Source organism: Rhipicephalus microplus, chromosome X, assembly GCF_043290135.1.
Source record: "Rhipicephalus microplus isolate Deutch F79 chromosome X, USDA_Rmic, whole genome shotgun sequence".
Lineage (NCBI taxonomy): Eukaryota > Metazoa > Arthropoda > Arachnida > Ixodida > Ixodidae > Rhipicephalus > Rhipicephalus microplus.
Window position 1 is genome coordinate 215,719,486 of NC_134710.1, and position 14,964 is coordinate 215,734,449.

Consider the following 14,964-nt stretch of genomic DNA (forward strand, 5'->3'; position numbering starts at 1 on the left):
GTGATCACTGATGGAATATTTTAACATGCTTGTGTGTTATGATCTTTCATTAAACTCAACTCCTAACGGTTATCTATCTTATTTCACTATCTAGTTATATAAGGGCCGGTATAATGTGCGGGCAAATTTTGTTTGGTTGTATTCCTTTGTTATTGACCATTCTTCATGGCTGGCTGGTCCTGGTGATTACATAAGCATAGCAACATTCAGACCAATTATGAAGTCTAAAAAGGAAAGACAAAAAAACTAGGGAGATGCATTTCTAGTGCTTGAAGGAAAATGGGAACTATTAAAGAAATAAAATATAAGACTGGGAGGTTGCTGGAAATGTATGAAGTGTCTAAATTCTGACTAGCTCACCTCTGCCAGGAGATTTGGAATATTCAGTGTGTTCTGTATGTTGACCCTACCTGAATCATGCATTTCTGAGCATGTATTAAACTCTCCAAACTTGTTTTAAGCAGTCTCAATCTCTTCTCCCATAGGGCCTTTTTATTATTTCTCGATTCTCATTATTACGATGAAGGGTTGATTTTTCATTCAGTGCTGTTTGTGTGCAGGCAATTGTAAAGCACAAACTGATTCCTGAGCTGCTGGATGTGTTCTTGCCAATCATGGAAGAGGTATCACCTCATGACGTTGACGAAATGGAAGAGGAAGATGGGCAATCCTGCCAATCTCCATCAGCCTGTGCAGCCCAGGTACACCAGCATGTGTGGGAGATAAGAGGGATTTTATAAATGTGCAATATGTTGCACTCTGGTATATTTTCAAAATGTCTACCTTTTTTCGGTTAATTCATTATTTCACAACTTTTGTGTTATCTTGCTACTGTTTGTAATACATCTACTGATATATTTCAATGTGCAACGAATGTGGGCACAATTTTACAGTCAAGATTTTTCTGGTTGTCAAGTTGGCTACATATCTGACTTATCTTTTTATAGTAAAAGCTTGTTGATTTGAACTTGGCTAATTCAAAATTTCAGGTAATTTGAACTGATGCCCTAATCGTAGCACAGTTTTGTGTATTTCTGTGGGGGGAAACACCCAATTTGAATGCGTTGGTATTCACCACGATTAGTTCAAGCGTAGGCCCACAGTGATCACAGTATGTTGCTAAACCAAACCAAGTTTACCAGCATACAAAACTACTAAACAACAGCATTCCCCTGCACTAGACGCTGTGCTGGAGTTTTTGGGGAAACTGCAAACAATGCCTAATAAAGTCACAAGTGAAAAAATGTAAACAAATGCCAATTGCTGATTACTTCAATTTTCATTGCATTAACTTGACTTCTGAGTAAATGTGTTTTGGGACATAAATAACATGTACAATATTTGTGAAAAAATAAGCACGAAAGATGGGTAAACAAAAGACGGTACAACAGGAACAGTGCTGAATGTACTAAACTTGTCCCTACAAAAGCACGAAACTGAAACTGTAGAAAAAGATTCGTAGACAGTTTGCTAGCTAACACATTCCAATCCGAAGGCTGTACTTCCCATAATTCTCATGGGGTACACGATTGCAGTGCCAAATTCCTCTCAAGGTATTATTGTATGAAACTCTATGCATGCAACCCTGTGATAAGTATGGTCACACGTGAGTTGCAGGCTGGTTTGGTGGCTACAGTCTAACCCCTTTATAAGAGACAGTGATAGAAGAGACAAATGGGTATAAGAGACACCAGTGTGCCAATAGCGTACTTGCCAACTCTTTCAATTTTCTTGTAAAATGTATGAATTTTGACCGCGCTTAGGTTTTTATGAATTTGGCCTGAAATTATACAGAAAATATGTCATTTCTGATTAAAAAAAATTAGTAAAATTGCATGGCCTCCGTGACTGGCTGCTGCGCATTGCCATAGCTAGTCGCGTAGGTCACAAACATGACCCCGCCACGGTGGTCTAGTGGTTAAGGTACTCGGCTGCTGACCCGCAGGTCGCGGGATCAAATCCCGGCTGTGGCGGCTGCATTTCCGATGGAGGCGGAAATGTTGTAGGCCCGTGTACTCAGATTTGGGTGCACGTTAAAGAACCCCAGGTGGTATAAATTTCCGGAGCCCTCCACTACGGCGTCTCTCATAATCATATGGTGGTTTTGGGACGTTAAACCCCACAAATCATCATCAGGTCACAAACATGGCGTTGGAGAGAACAATATTTATTGCTGTTATCATCATGGCATATGATCATAAACCCCTCCCAAAAAAAACTGTTGCAATGACCATAACCCGCAAAAAAGATCCATTAAAATTTCAATACAATTTAGGCAATCACTCCTTGTTATTTTTTCACAATATGCGTACCTTGGCCTTGTAATCACATCTGATTTAAGATGGAATGATCATATAGCTTACATTGAAAAAAAGGCTCTGAGAAAACTAGGTTACTTGAGACACACACTAGCTAAAGCAACCCGTGAAATAAAGCTCGCATATAAAACATACGTAATACCATTACTAGAATACGTGTCGTCTGTATGGGATCCCCACACACAAGCTAGCATAGATAAACTTGAATCAGTACAGCGAAAGGCTGTACGGTTCGTGTTCAATGCCTACCGTCACAACACATCTCCATCAGCTCTTTTGGAAAGCGCAAAGCTCGAAAGTTTGCAATGAAGACTTTATCACGAAGCAATAAATTGTTCTACCTTATATATAATGACAAGCTAGCAATTCTGAAAACCAACTACATTGAACCAATTTTGTGCCGTGAAACACGCTCCTCCCGCCCTAAAAGAATTGGTGAGCTCCTCTGTCATGCTGGCATATACAGGTACTCTTTCTTTTCCCGCTCAATAAACGAGTGGAACTAATTGCCACCAGAGCACCTGGAAAGTGTCGACCTGAAATCATTTCTCTGTGCGTTACCTGCTCCATCTCTCCTATAGTTACACTCCCACGTCCTTTACAGTGCCATTCTTCTTGTTCCCATCTTAGTCTTAGTAAGAATGTTTGTCTCACCAATTTGCCACGCTTGCAATTATCATGCCCGAATGTATTTTTTCCATTGTGTGCCGATTATACTTGTACTTGATTGTTTTTCCTTTTTTTCTCTTTTTTTTTTTGTGAACAGCAAGATCTGCTGAGCACTACTTTCGCGCAGTTTTTGATATTGCTGTGTATAGCACGGCATTTGTGGTCTACATTTTCTGTTTTCTTTCTATGTGAATTAACGTGTTCCTTCTCTTTTTCTACACAATATTTGCACTGCTGTATAATATACTCAATATTATATTGTACTTTTAGCATATTGTTGTGTTGATTGTACTGCCTACTGCTGTCCAAAGTCTGGCATTCAGACTGGCAGTATTCTCCTAAATAAATAAATAAATCACGTATGTGCCAAGTCTCCGGCATTGTCCAGAAGACTCCCAGATTTCGATTGTTTCATCCGTTTGTACGGTTGCCACGAAAGTCTCTCGGAAATCGGAATTTGTGTGCGAGATCTCGCCGCATTGACAAAAATGCAGGTCGGTTCAATCCAGGCTTTTCGCGAGCCCACAGCATTTTATTATAAATGAATTTCAGAGGCGTTCACCTAAATGTACAGTAGAGTCTTAATGATGTCAAACCATGGCAGATACGAATTCGTGAAATTTCCAAGCCGAATTCTTTGTCTGTTGGGCCAAAATTTGATGTTCCAAACACTTTTCCTAATCGCGGCGTCTGATATGAACTTAAGTAATGAAACCTTCAAACGAAAGCCGATCGAGAGCAGCGTGCTCGAAGCTTCGAAAGTACACGTGCGACCAGCGCATGCAGCGTCTTCTACAGTGCATGTGGTTGTTGTTGCCACAACCACTGCGGATGATACCGCGGTCATTCGGCACGATCATGTTTGGCGACGACGTTACTGACAGAACTCCGAAAGTGTGCGCGCGGCCAACGCTCGACTAGTCAAAGCAACGCTGCTTTCTGCAAACTCTGTGGACAAAAAAAAACTGCGGCAGTTGCGGTCATAGATAGCATAAAACAACTTAGTTTTGAAGGCACGTGGATTAAAAATAAAATTACCATTTGCCGCAACTGCCGCACATGAAATTGCAGTCGCGGCGATGTGATAGCGATCTATGAGCTCTAAGGGCTTGTGGCTGACGCAGTGGTAAATTAAAGGTGCCTGACGCTGTGGTAAATTAAAGGTGGTAAAGACGCAAAAAAGGCTAGAAGCATTCTGGCGTTCCTGTCCAAAGAATTTAGCAGTGAGCAAAGTCAAAGCTTTGACCCGCGCTTTCACGGAAGCCAGCTGCACCGTCCCGTCCATTCACGTGTCAAGACACGCGCGAGTTGTTTTGACGGGTATAAATTTTTTCGCTAGTTATTTTGATGACACGAAATTTCGGGAGCATTTGTGCTCCTCCTTCGAGACTCACCTTAGTGGGTAACCCTACCCTCGTGTGTTCAGTCACTCCAAATCATTACGAGACCACAACGCCGATGTTTGCACTTACATTTGGGACTCTACCCCCCTCTCCTGTTTTTCGCTCTTTTGGTGCCAAAATGGCGGAAAAAAATTCAGCCCTTCAATTTGACTTATGGCGACAAAACATGATTATACTTGTCGATAAAGGCAAATCCATCACAGCTACAAATTAAAAAAAAACGATAACCCCACCCTCTTTCCTGCTCGGGGGTTTTACAAATTTCTCTGTTGCCAGTATGACAGGTATGCAATAGGAAAATACGGGTAGATAAGAAAATGCATACAAGGTGCCTTATTTATAAGAGACATCTCATATAAAAGACAAGAATTACGACCCAGCGCATGTCTTTTATAAAGGGTGCGGGGGTGCTATCGTCTTTGTAAAGTTGTTTTTGCCTCGTGGTGAATGTGTGTCTCGCGGGTAAGCTGCATTTAACGTTAACAAGCATTGAGAGGTAGGTGGCATTGTGCTTGCAAACCTTTATCGTCATCATCATCATAATTGGCTCCCTAGTGCTGGCCGTGCCGCCTTGCGGCGAGGCTGGGTGATGGCACAAGAGATGTGAGCGGTGCTGTTTGGCGTGTAGCGGCTGGCGCGAATAGTTCGTCTCCCGTGGTGGGTCTATGGGGACGGCGCCATGGGTTGTCTGCCATGAGCCCTTTGTGTTGACTTGAACGGGGGCGTTGCCGCCTTTGCGTTACCTTGTATTTGTTATGTTAAGTGTATTGCAAGATTTTATAAGGTTGTATTTAGAGTGCTGATCACTAGTGTTGTATTTGATTCGGCTGATAATGTCGCAATGTAAAAGGAGCTCAAATAATGTTTAGTTTGGTTTGATTCGGCTATGTCAACTGTCATCGTGTGTTTAGAGAGCGTGCCTCATTGCGATATCCCACAAGGGGTTCAACTATATCCATGAAAATGTATGATCTGAAGTTTCAGTTTACGAAAAATGAAGGTGACACTGTTATTAGAGACATAATTATCCAGCGAGGGAGGTGCATGTATCCCAAGTTTATGCAATCTCAAATAAGGACTGTTGAATGTTGTAAAATGTTGTAATATTGTGTGTACTACTATCTATCCCTAAGGCACGCTCACAAATGATCAAATCATTGAGATTAGCACAAACTGTTTTGATTGTACTCTATAGAGATAACATACACATCATGCCATTCAACCTCCTTTTCAACAAATAAATGATTGATCAATGGGTCTATGTGGTACCTCTGTAGTATAACCTCTATACTATAACCTTGCCATTTTGTAGATGCTCTTTCCAAAATTTGGCAGTTGTCCCACACTAGATCACAGATTTACTACTTAAATGGAACAATGCTCTCTTGGTTTTGTGTTTCAGTAAAGCAAAAAGCTTTTATTAATCGGACTCAAAATTTTCACAGCTCTCAGTAAATGGAACCACAGAAACAAAAAAGCATGAACATTGTGGCAAAACCAACTACTAGTCCACCTGGCTCACCTAGAACTATCTTAGCCCAACTTAAAATCCCTGTGAATAAAATAATGGCCAGTCAAATTGGCCTATCAATTCATTATATCTATGTTATTTAAATTAAGGTTTTTCTCTAAATACATGGCGCATATGATTTATCTGTGACATGATTTCTGATCCTTGCAGCTCATTGACACCATGGCCCTCCACCTTCCTCCAGAAAAGCTGCTGCCTCCTCTGGTGGGTTCTCATAATTGTGAATCCTTCTGAACAAAACTACCTACATTAGTCAAGCCTGTTGTTGAAAAGCATTGGATGATAGTAAGCAATATTGTTTCAAGATAAATTTTTGAAGTTTGAGCTGAGAATAATTTCTGAGGTGAAGTCTTAACCATATCAAAATTTTTCTCACCTTATCAAGCATTCACCTTCCTCTAAACTTATGTCTTGTTTGTCTTTCTGCATTATGAAGGACATTTGTGAATGGATTTGGAGTGTTTGAAATGAGTATATCAAATGAAAACACTAAAGCAGGCATTGGTACTTCACTGAGTTATACTGTAGTGTTTGAGGGAATCCTTTGAATAGCGGAGCATGCACATGCAATATCAAGCAATACAGTTTATAACATAAAAACAGGACGTCCTGTAGTTGTGGAGGCCTTGCCCTTCACAGTGTGTGCAGGAGATAAGACCAGCAGTAAACTGTCGACTTTGTGAAATATTCTGAGTGTCTCAACCCCACCGACTTGTGCTAAGAAAATTCTTCAGGAAACGATTAGCATTGGGAAAAACGCGCTACTTTGCAAATGGGACATTCTTAGAGGAGCCTTGCAACACTTTTAAGTTACAAGTTACCTTACAGTTGGACCCTGTTGCCTTGCAAATCTCCTGCAAAATTTTTTTGGAGGGGGACATGATGATAAGAATCGTAAATTTGGGCAAAATTTTCTATTTCTCAATTTAGTTATTTTTTTGCTATCCTCAGGCCTCGTTTTACTTAGCAGTAAAATATTAGAACAGAATGCATTGTAGATATGGAGCAAAAAAAGCATTTAAGGGTGTGTTCAAATAAGATCAAACGTTAGGTCTGGGTCACCATTCCCAATTTTGACAAAATTTACTGTGGGCTTAGGCATTCGAGTCAGAACAGTGGTTTCAGGGTTAGCATTGTGAAAAAAAAAATGTTCACCGTTAAAAAAAGGAAAAGAAAGGGCTGTTTCATTGATTTCGCGATGTCTGAACTTTGAAGGCACCTAAGTAAAAAACGGTGCACTTTCTACACAGTATTTATTATCATAAAAGAACTAGTGATTTGGGATGCTATGAGTCTATCATCTTTCTTACTTGTTATAAAATTTTAGAAGAAAAAAGTCCCAAACATGGCAAACTGCTCAAAATACCTGTATTTCTGGAATTTATTGCTGCAAACACTTTAAGCTGAAAATAATGAAACTTGGTACATATTAACTTTGATACTGTAGCTTTCTAAAATTTTAAATAACTTTTGTGGTTTTATCGCACCTCGTTTAGCTTCATTATTGGAGTGAAACGTAAGTGCTTTGCCAAAAGCACCATAGTTTAAACATATTTTGCTCAAAAAGCCATTTTCAATTAAAAAAAAAATTCTTTTGATTGAGTTCAGGGACCTCATCTACCATACTGCTTAAAAAACATTGCATTATTTAGGTTGCTAACAAGTTTTAGCGCTAACACAGCCACAAGTCGACTTTGTGGCTGAGTTGTTTGTTATGTACTGAAAATTAGGTATAAGTCATTCCAAATAATTTTACGCAATATAATTACAAAACAGCAGCTCCACAACAAATGCGCAGTCCGGGTGCACGGATCAGAAAACCTTGTCTTCCGATCAACCTCTTGACAAGTCTGCGGGAGCAGCCGCTTGATGCTAGAGGCACTCGCATTACATAAGGGCACTGCTTTCAGAGGACGAATGAAATAAGGAATGCATCAAAGTGAAGGTTATTAAGTGCAAGGGGCATATTATACAGTGAAGACTTTGCCAGGAATCTTGCAGTGAGCGCCTTACGCTCATATGTTGCTTCCTCTCTTCTGTTGGCCTAAAAATGATTAGGTTCACTCTTTCAGCAGCATATGATACAAAAGCAAGCCTGCGACACCTAAAGAAGCTATCAGTTGTGTTCACAATGGTTCAGCAACTCAAACTGCTCTTGCTCTACTTTTTGCACCAGAACACTGATGCCAACCGGTTGTCAACTGGAGTGTGTCCAAGTGCTTTGCTTAAATAAATAACGGCGGGGCTGCAAGGCGGACTTGGTCGTTGTTTTTTTTTAAATTAAAAATGGCCTTTCTAAGAAAAATTTTTTCAAGTTTTGGTCTTCTTAGTAAACAACTTTGTTCATCACAATTCCGAAGCAATATGAATCGCGATAAAACTGTGAAAGTTATTTAAAAACAAAGCTAAATTATCAAAGTAATATATTTACTTGTGTAGTGAACCAACTCGCATATTGAAGCCACTCTCTTTCTTGGTCCTTGATAACAAAAAACATCTATTTTTTAATGTATCTGTTCACTTTATTTTGGTGAGATAGCCAGTGCCATTGACGATCAAAACAACATTAAGTCACACCAGCATATCGCAGGATAACGACACAATGAACTAGTTTAAAAACCATGCTTAATAGTTCTAAGCAGCGCGGACGACGTCAATCAAAATTTAAAGGTCGCGCCTTTTGTAGTAGAGTGCCATCTGACGAATACAGAAGAAAGCTCTTTTCGTATAGTGCCACACAGGCACAGCGGCACGAAAACAAAGCGCAACCACGCCGACGCTGTGTGCGCCACCATCCGACACTGAGTTTTTGTTGTTGAGTTTGTTGTAGCGAACTTTGTTGGACACCTGCTGTTCAGGGCACGATTAACCGGTACGCTAGCTACACGGCCTTGTTCAAACATAAAGTTAGTCGAGCATGCGCTGTAGCGTGGGAACCAAGCGACTGGACGACGCTTTAGTGTCAATTCATGCGCATTCGTTACTGGAGAAAACAAGAAGAGCTTCAGGCTACAAAAAGTCCACCATGCATTTCGCAAGCCAAAACAAGGAACAATTTCCTCTTGTGAAAAGGAACGTTCTCGAATACAATAAAACCTCCTTTATTTGAAGTCTCTGGGACCCCGAGAAATCTTTGAATTAAGTGGGTTTTTGAATTAACAGAACATGTAAAAAGTCGGATGCAAGGAACTTAAAATTATTCAATTTAATTGGGGCTGGTTGTTTGCTGCACCGGCTAGTTTGTGGTCCCAAGGGTTATGTTTTCTAGAAATACCTGGTCACAATTTCGTCGCAAGCAAGGGAGAATTCGGCCTTAACTGCTGTCACTGAAAAAAAAAAAAAAAATGTGATCAATTGAAATGAGCATTTGAGAAAAAGTAGACATCGTCACTGCAACACAGCAGTGACACGCGGGCAGCATGTTACCTGGTCCTCGCTGCATCAGCACGTCATGATGCGACCATTGGCCCAGTCTGTCTGGTAAAATAAATAATTTAATAATGAACAGTGCGACGAAATTCGTGGTGTGTCTTGGCTGGAAAACAACACAATTGAAGCTTTCAACTCGAGTTTTCGAAGTAGGTGTTGCAGGCAAGAACTCCGCCAGTAGTGCAAGTGCGCAAATCGCTGGAGCAACCGGCAGTGGGAGGGTCGCATACATCGCGGATTTCTCGAAATCATCTTTTATTAATTTCTTTAAATTCCCAGAAAGCATCGATAAATCTGACGTTACGATAAGCGTACGACAGACTGCCTGCACGTCACTTCTGTATTGCACTGAAGCACGTTTTGTTTTCTACAGGTGCATATTTCAGCTGGTCACAGGACCATTTTTTATTTATAATTTTATTTTTCATGCTGGAAGTAGTGAGGCAGGACTGCTTCAGCTACCACTCATTAGTATCGCTAAAGTACAATGCCTAGTGACTCTTAAAGGCCGTTGTTTTTGTGGAATTGCGGTGAAATCGGGATGGGAATGTGGCACACTGCACCCAAAGTTCTCGAATTATCCAGACTTGTGCTGACCGCCGCTTCAAATTATCCGCTCAGACTTGCATTGCAAAATATGGGACTGCAGAAAAACTTCGAAATAAGTGGAATATCAAAATAAGCAGGTTCAAATTAACAAGGTTTTCCTGTAGTTTTAGAGGCTCCATAGTTCTGCCACTGAATTGAAGGCCAGCAGTGGTTGGCCAGCGAAGTTAATGTCATTGCGTGAAATTTTTAATGCGATAGCGTTAAACAGCTTGTTTTGCAGAGATTCCATTGTCGGCGTTGTTGGTTGTGAGCAAAAAATTATCTTATGCGTGACCAAAAAATCAAGAACGATGCAAATAAAATAATGAAAAATCCTGGAGCAGAGTGGGGACCGAATCAGGGATGTTAGGGTCTGAGTGGGGATCGCAGCCGGGTCACTTAAGTGGCAAGCAGATGTTCTACCACATGACCATGCCTCTGCTTGTGAAAATAGTGAAAAGGACTTTCTTTGCTTGGAAATGCGGTTAAAGTAGCTTTCATGGTTCACAAACACATGCGTTCTGTATACATGCTTCACAATGCAAATGAAATATTGCAGTAATAATGCATGGTACAAGCGTACATTGCCAACGGGTGTCAGAATATGTGATTATCATGATGACTCTGTGGTTGAGAGCTGATATCCCACTACAGAAGGCACACACACTACTGCACCTATTCCTTTAAGGCCACGTATAGTCAGTGCATACCAGATTTTAAAAGATGTTGTGCACTAAGTGTTTGAAATACGCTCTAGGAACGGGTTGCTGTCACGTTCAACTCCTAAAGGCTAAGCTTTAGGGTTCCTTAATTTTTGCTGTTATAACTTCCATGACGTTTTTTCTCCTGCATAATGAATCCTCCCCTAAATTGGCATCAACCTTTTTTTAATAAAAAGGTGGGTTCATTACGCAAGTAAATACAGTATGTACCGATTTAATTATCCCAAGTTCAAGTTGCTTGCAGCAATAATTCTGAAAAACAGGTATTTTGTGCAATTTGCTATCCTTGTGATTTCTTCCTCTAAAGTTTTTCAACAGATAAAGAAAATGATAAACTCATAACATTCCGAATTGATTTTTCTTTGACTTGACGGGAATAGATACTGTGATTAAGGAGTGCACCATTGTTATTTAGGCACCTCGAAAATCGGAAATTGGAAATTGTCGAAAAAATGTTTTTTTGCGACCAAGATTTTTTTTTTTTTTTGACCACTCACAACCTTTTTTATGCTAAACTAAACTTGAAATCACTGTTCTGGCTCGAATACCTAGGCCCACAGTAATATTTATCAAATTTGGGAAGGGTGACCAGGACCTCATGTTCGATCTTACTTGGACACACCCTTCACTAGCATGCTGTTATCAAAGACTGTAGAAAAATTCTGGCTTCAGAAGGTTAAAAACTTACAGCTTTCTCTTGACACAGTGGCACCATTTTAGCGTCATCATAAAGAGGAGAGATCGCCCCGCTGTGGTGGTCTAGTAGCTAAGGTACTCGGCCGCTGACCCGCAGGTCGCGGGATCCAATCTCGGCTGCGGTGGCTGCATTTTCGATGGAGGCAAAAATGCTGTGGGCCCGTTTGCTCATATTTGGGTGCACGTTAAAGAACCCCAGGGGGTCGAAATTTCAGGAGCCCTCCACTATGGTGTCGTTCATAAGCATATATTAAACCCCACATATTAATCATAATCGGTTATCAAGAGAAGAGATCAGAGCTCAAGTTAGTTGTAGTGCTGCTTTTTTTCAATAAAAGTAATACCAGCTCTATTCTGAGGTCTGTTTTCTCAGCTTTTGTTTTTCTCAGTTACTATGAGTCGTCCCTGTGCCATTTCATAACAAATAACAACAAAATTATTATATTTTTGTACTTAGGTTCTGAAACAACGGTGAGCATTATTAAGATGGCCATATTTGTCTGCACATCTCACAGATTTTTATAATTTTTTTTTTGTAGAACTGTAAAAAAGAATGAGGGCGGGGATGGCGTAGTGGTTAGAGCATCCGCCTCGCATGCAAAAGGTCCGTGGTTCAAATCCCGGAGCCGCACAGTTTCCAACCGGATAAAAAAAAAATCCGCGTGGTGATGGAACAGCATTAAGAGGCCTGGGGTGCGGCCTCACCGGTAACCACCGCCGGGAACGCACTCCCTCACCAGAGAAGGATTGGCCACCCTGGTGCAGTATCTGGCCACTACCTCCCACATGCATACATCAAATAACTCACGGCCCTCGGTCCCCAGCAGCTGCGAAGCAACTGACCACGGCGGCGGTCAGATCTGCAACGCAGCAGAGGGTGCTAAGAATCTCTGGATCCGGACACGCTGCCATTGGAGCCTGAACTTGGCAACGTTTAACGCTAGAACCTTATCTAGTGAGGGAAGTCTAGCTGTACTATTCGAGGAGCTAGAGGGTGTTAAATGCGATATAATAGGGCTCAGTGAGGTCTGGAGGACAGATTGTGCCTATACGGTGCTACAGAATGGGCACGTCCTTTGCTATCGGGGCTTGGCAGACAGAAGAGAACTGGGAGTGGGGCTCCTAATTCACAGAAACATAGCTGAAAACATAGAGGAATACTATAGCATTAATGAAAGGGTAGTAGGTATTGTAATTAAATTGAATAAAAGATACAAGTTGAAGGTGGTACAGGCTTACGCGCCTACATCCAGCCATGATGACGCTTCAGTTGAAAGCTTCTATGAAGACGTGGAATCGGCAATGAGTAAGGTAAAAACACAGTATACTATAGTGATGGGCGACATTAATGCAAAGGTAGGGAAGAAGTAGGCTGGAGACCAGGCAGTAGGAGATTATGGCATTGGTACTAGAAATGCCAGAGGAGAGCTACTAGTAGAATTCGCAGAACACAATAATTTACGGATTTTGAATACCTTCTACCAAAAACGAGGAAACCGCAACAGGACATGGAGGAGCCATAATGGCGAAAATAAGAACAAAATAGACTTTATAATGAGTGCACACTCAGGAATCGTGCAGGATGTGGAAGTGGTTGGCAAGGTACGATGCAGTGACCATAGAATGGTACGGTCTCGAATTCGCCTAGACTTGAAGAAGGAACGACGGAAACTGATACGCAAGAAGCCAGTCAATGAGCTAGCACTGAGAGGGAAAGTACAGGAATTCAGTGTCGCTTCAGAACAGGTACTCGGCTCTTAGTGAGCAAACCAACCTTAGCATAGATACAATGAATGATAATCTGATGAGTATCATTACAGAGTGTGCAGTGGAAGTTGGAGGCAGGGTAAATAGACAGGACACTGGCAAGCTTTCCCAGGAAACGAATAATCTAATTAAGAAGCGTCAAATCATGAAAGTCTCAAGTAGAACAGACAAAATAGAACTGGCAGAACTTTCGAAGTTGATTAATAGGTGTAAGGTATGTGATGTAAGAAGGTATAACATGGAGAGAATTGAATACGCTCTGAGAAATGGAGGAAGCATCGAACCAGTGAAGAGGAAACTTGGGATAGGCAAAAATCGGATGCATACACTAAGGGACAAACAAGGCAAAATAACTACCAATATGGATAAGATAGTTAAAATAGCGAAGGAGTGTTACAGAGATCTGTACAGTAGCCGAGACAACCACGACCCTAATACTATAAGAACTAGCAGTAACCCAGATGACACCTCACCAGTAATGATAGAAGTCAGAAAAGCTTTGGAGAGCATGCAAAGAGGCAAAGCTGCTGGTGAGGATCAAGTAACATAAGATCTGCTGAAAGATGGAGGACAGATTGTGTTAGAAAAACTAGCCACCCTGTTTACGAGGTGTCTCCTGGCGGGAAGAGTACCAGAGTTTTGGAAGAACGCTAACATCATCTTAAGGGGAGATGCGAGTCGAAAAATCGCGTTTTTAGCGAAATTCCTCGTATTTCTGATTTTTATTGCATTGTAATCTTCAAACCTTCTTCTTTCATTTGTGAAAATTTCAAAACTAAATTCGAACCGCAAAATACAAAAAAATGTGTATGAAGGCATCGCGGTGGCTCAAAATTTCGTGAATTTGCGCCGATATTGGCCATCTTTGACTGCGCGCTGCTCCCCGTCGCAGTGCCGCCCGCCATCGCGATCGGTTGGGAAAGTTGCGGCCGGCCTTCTTCTTACAGCTCTGACGACCGCCAGTTTCGTACGTGGGCAAAAAAAAAAAAATTAAAAACGAGGCCTTTTTATCACGTGGTTTGAGCGGTTTGAAACGCGCGGCACCCTAAGCCGCATCGCCATTGGCTACCGAGTCATTGTCAGCTGTGTTGGTGGCGGCCATCGGCATTTGGTCCGTCTGCTTTTCTGCGCGTCTACGCATATTTCCGCGATGACAAGCCCAAAAAAGTGCAACGTGAGACCGCAGAAGTTTCGAACGAAGCACAAGTTCAAGGGAAGGCGGCGTAAAGCGCCCCGAACGACGGCGATGAACGAGAACGCGCCTACGTGTGCTAGGCCTGACGGCGGCATCGACGAGTGCGCGAGCGACAGTGGCTGCGATGAAGGGATTGACGCTGCGCTTTCTTTCGTCAGTGCTTCGGAAAAGAAGCTCGGCTTCTTCGAAAAAGACGAAAGACAGCGCGATGAGGTTTGTGCAACGACAGTTTTGTGCGACACCCTCTTGCTGATGGCACTTGTGGCAGGTGCGGCATGCCCTGCTTGTGGTATTCAAAAATTTGCCATTCGGGAGCCGGCAGAAAAGCGCAAGGGACTTTCGTCGCTCCTCGAACTTCATTGCGAAAACAGCGAATGCTCAGCGACTGTTCTTTCGTGCTCCTATACGTCACTGCGTGTTACGGCGGACGGCAGCAGCCGAGTGAGCCAACGGTACGACAGTGGGAGCTCCCGAGATAGTTTCGCTGTAAATGTTAAGGCGGTGGTGGCTGCACGCGCTGTCGGCATTGGGCATGAGCAATTGTCAAGATTTTGCTCCATTATTGGACTCCCAAAGCCAATGCACCACCGAGGATTTTTTTCGATAGCAAAGAAGGTGCACACCGCTGCCATAGCAGCTGTGAGTG

The 14,964-nt window shown here is 42.0% G+C and overlaps 1 protein-coding gene and 1 long non-coding RNA gene across 3 annotated transcripts in view; one reads left to right on the forward strand and one right to left on the reverse strand.

Annotated features, from left to right (window-relative positions):
• The window catches only part of LOC142775968 (uncharacterized), a 34,200-nt gene extending 29,692 nt beyond the window's left edge, over nt 1-4,508 (reverse strand). The window contains exon 1 of the long non-coding RNA XR_012887195.1: nt 4,382-4,508. This is a non-coding gene — a long non-coding RNA (uncharacterized LOC142775968). The remainder of the gene's footprint in view (nt 1-4,381) is intronic.
• The window catches only part of LOC119187392 (importin-4), a 227,334-nt gene that overhangs the window by 89,267 nt on the left and 123,103 nt on the right, over nt 1-14,964 (forward strand). For both annotated transcript variants that reach the window (XM_037435539.2, XM_075878604.1), the window contains 2 exons: nt 561-701; nt 6,072-6,125. In XM_037435539.2, the coding sequence (XP_037291436.2) occupies nt 561-701; nt 6,072-6,125 (195 nt within the window). The remainder of the gene's footprint in view (nt 1-560; nt 702-6,071; nt 6,126-14,964) is intronic.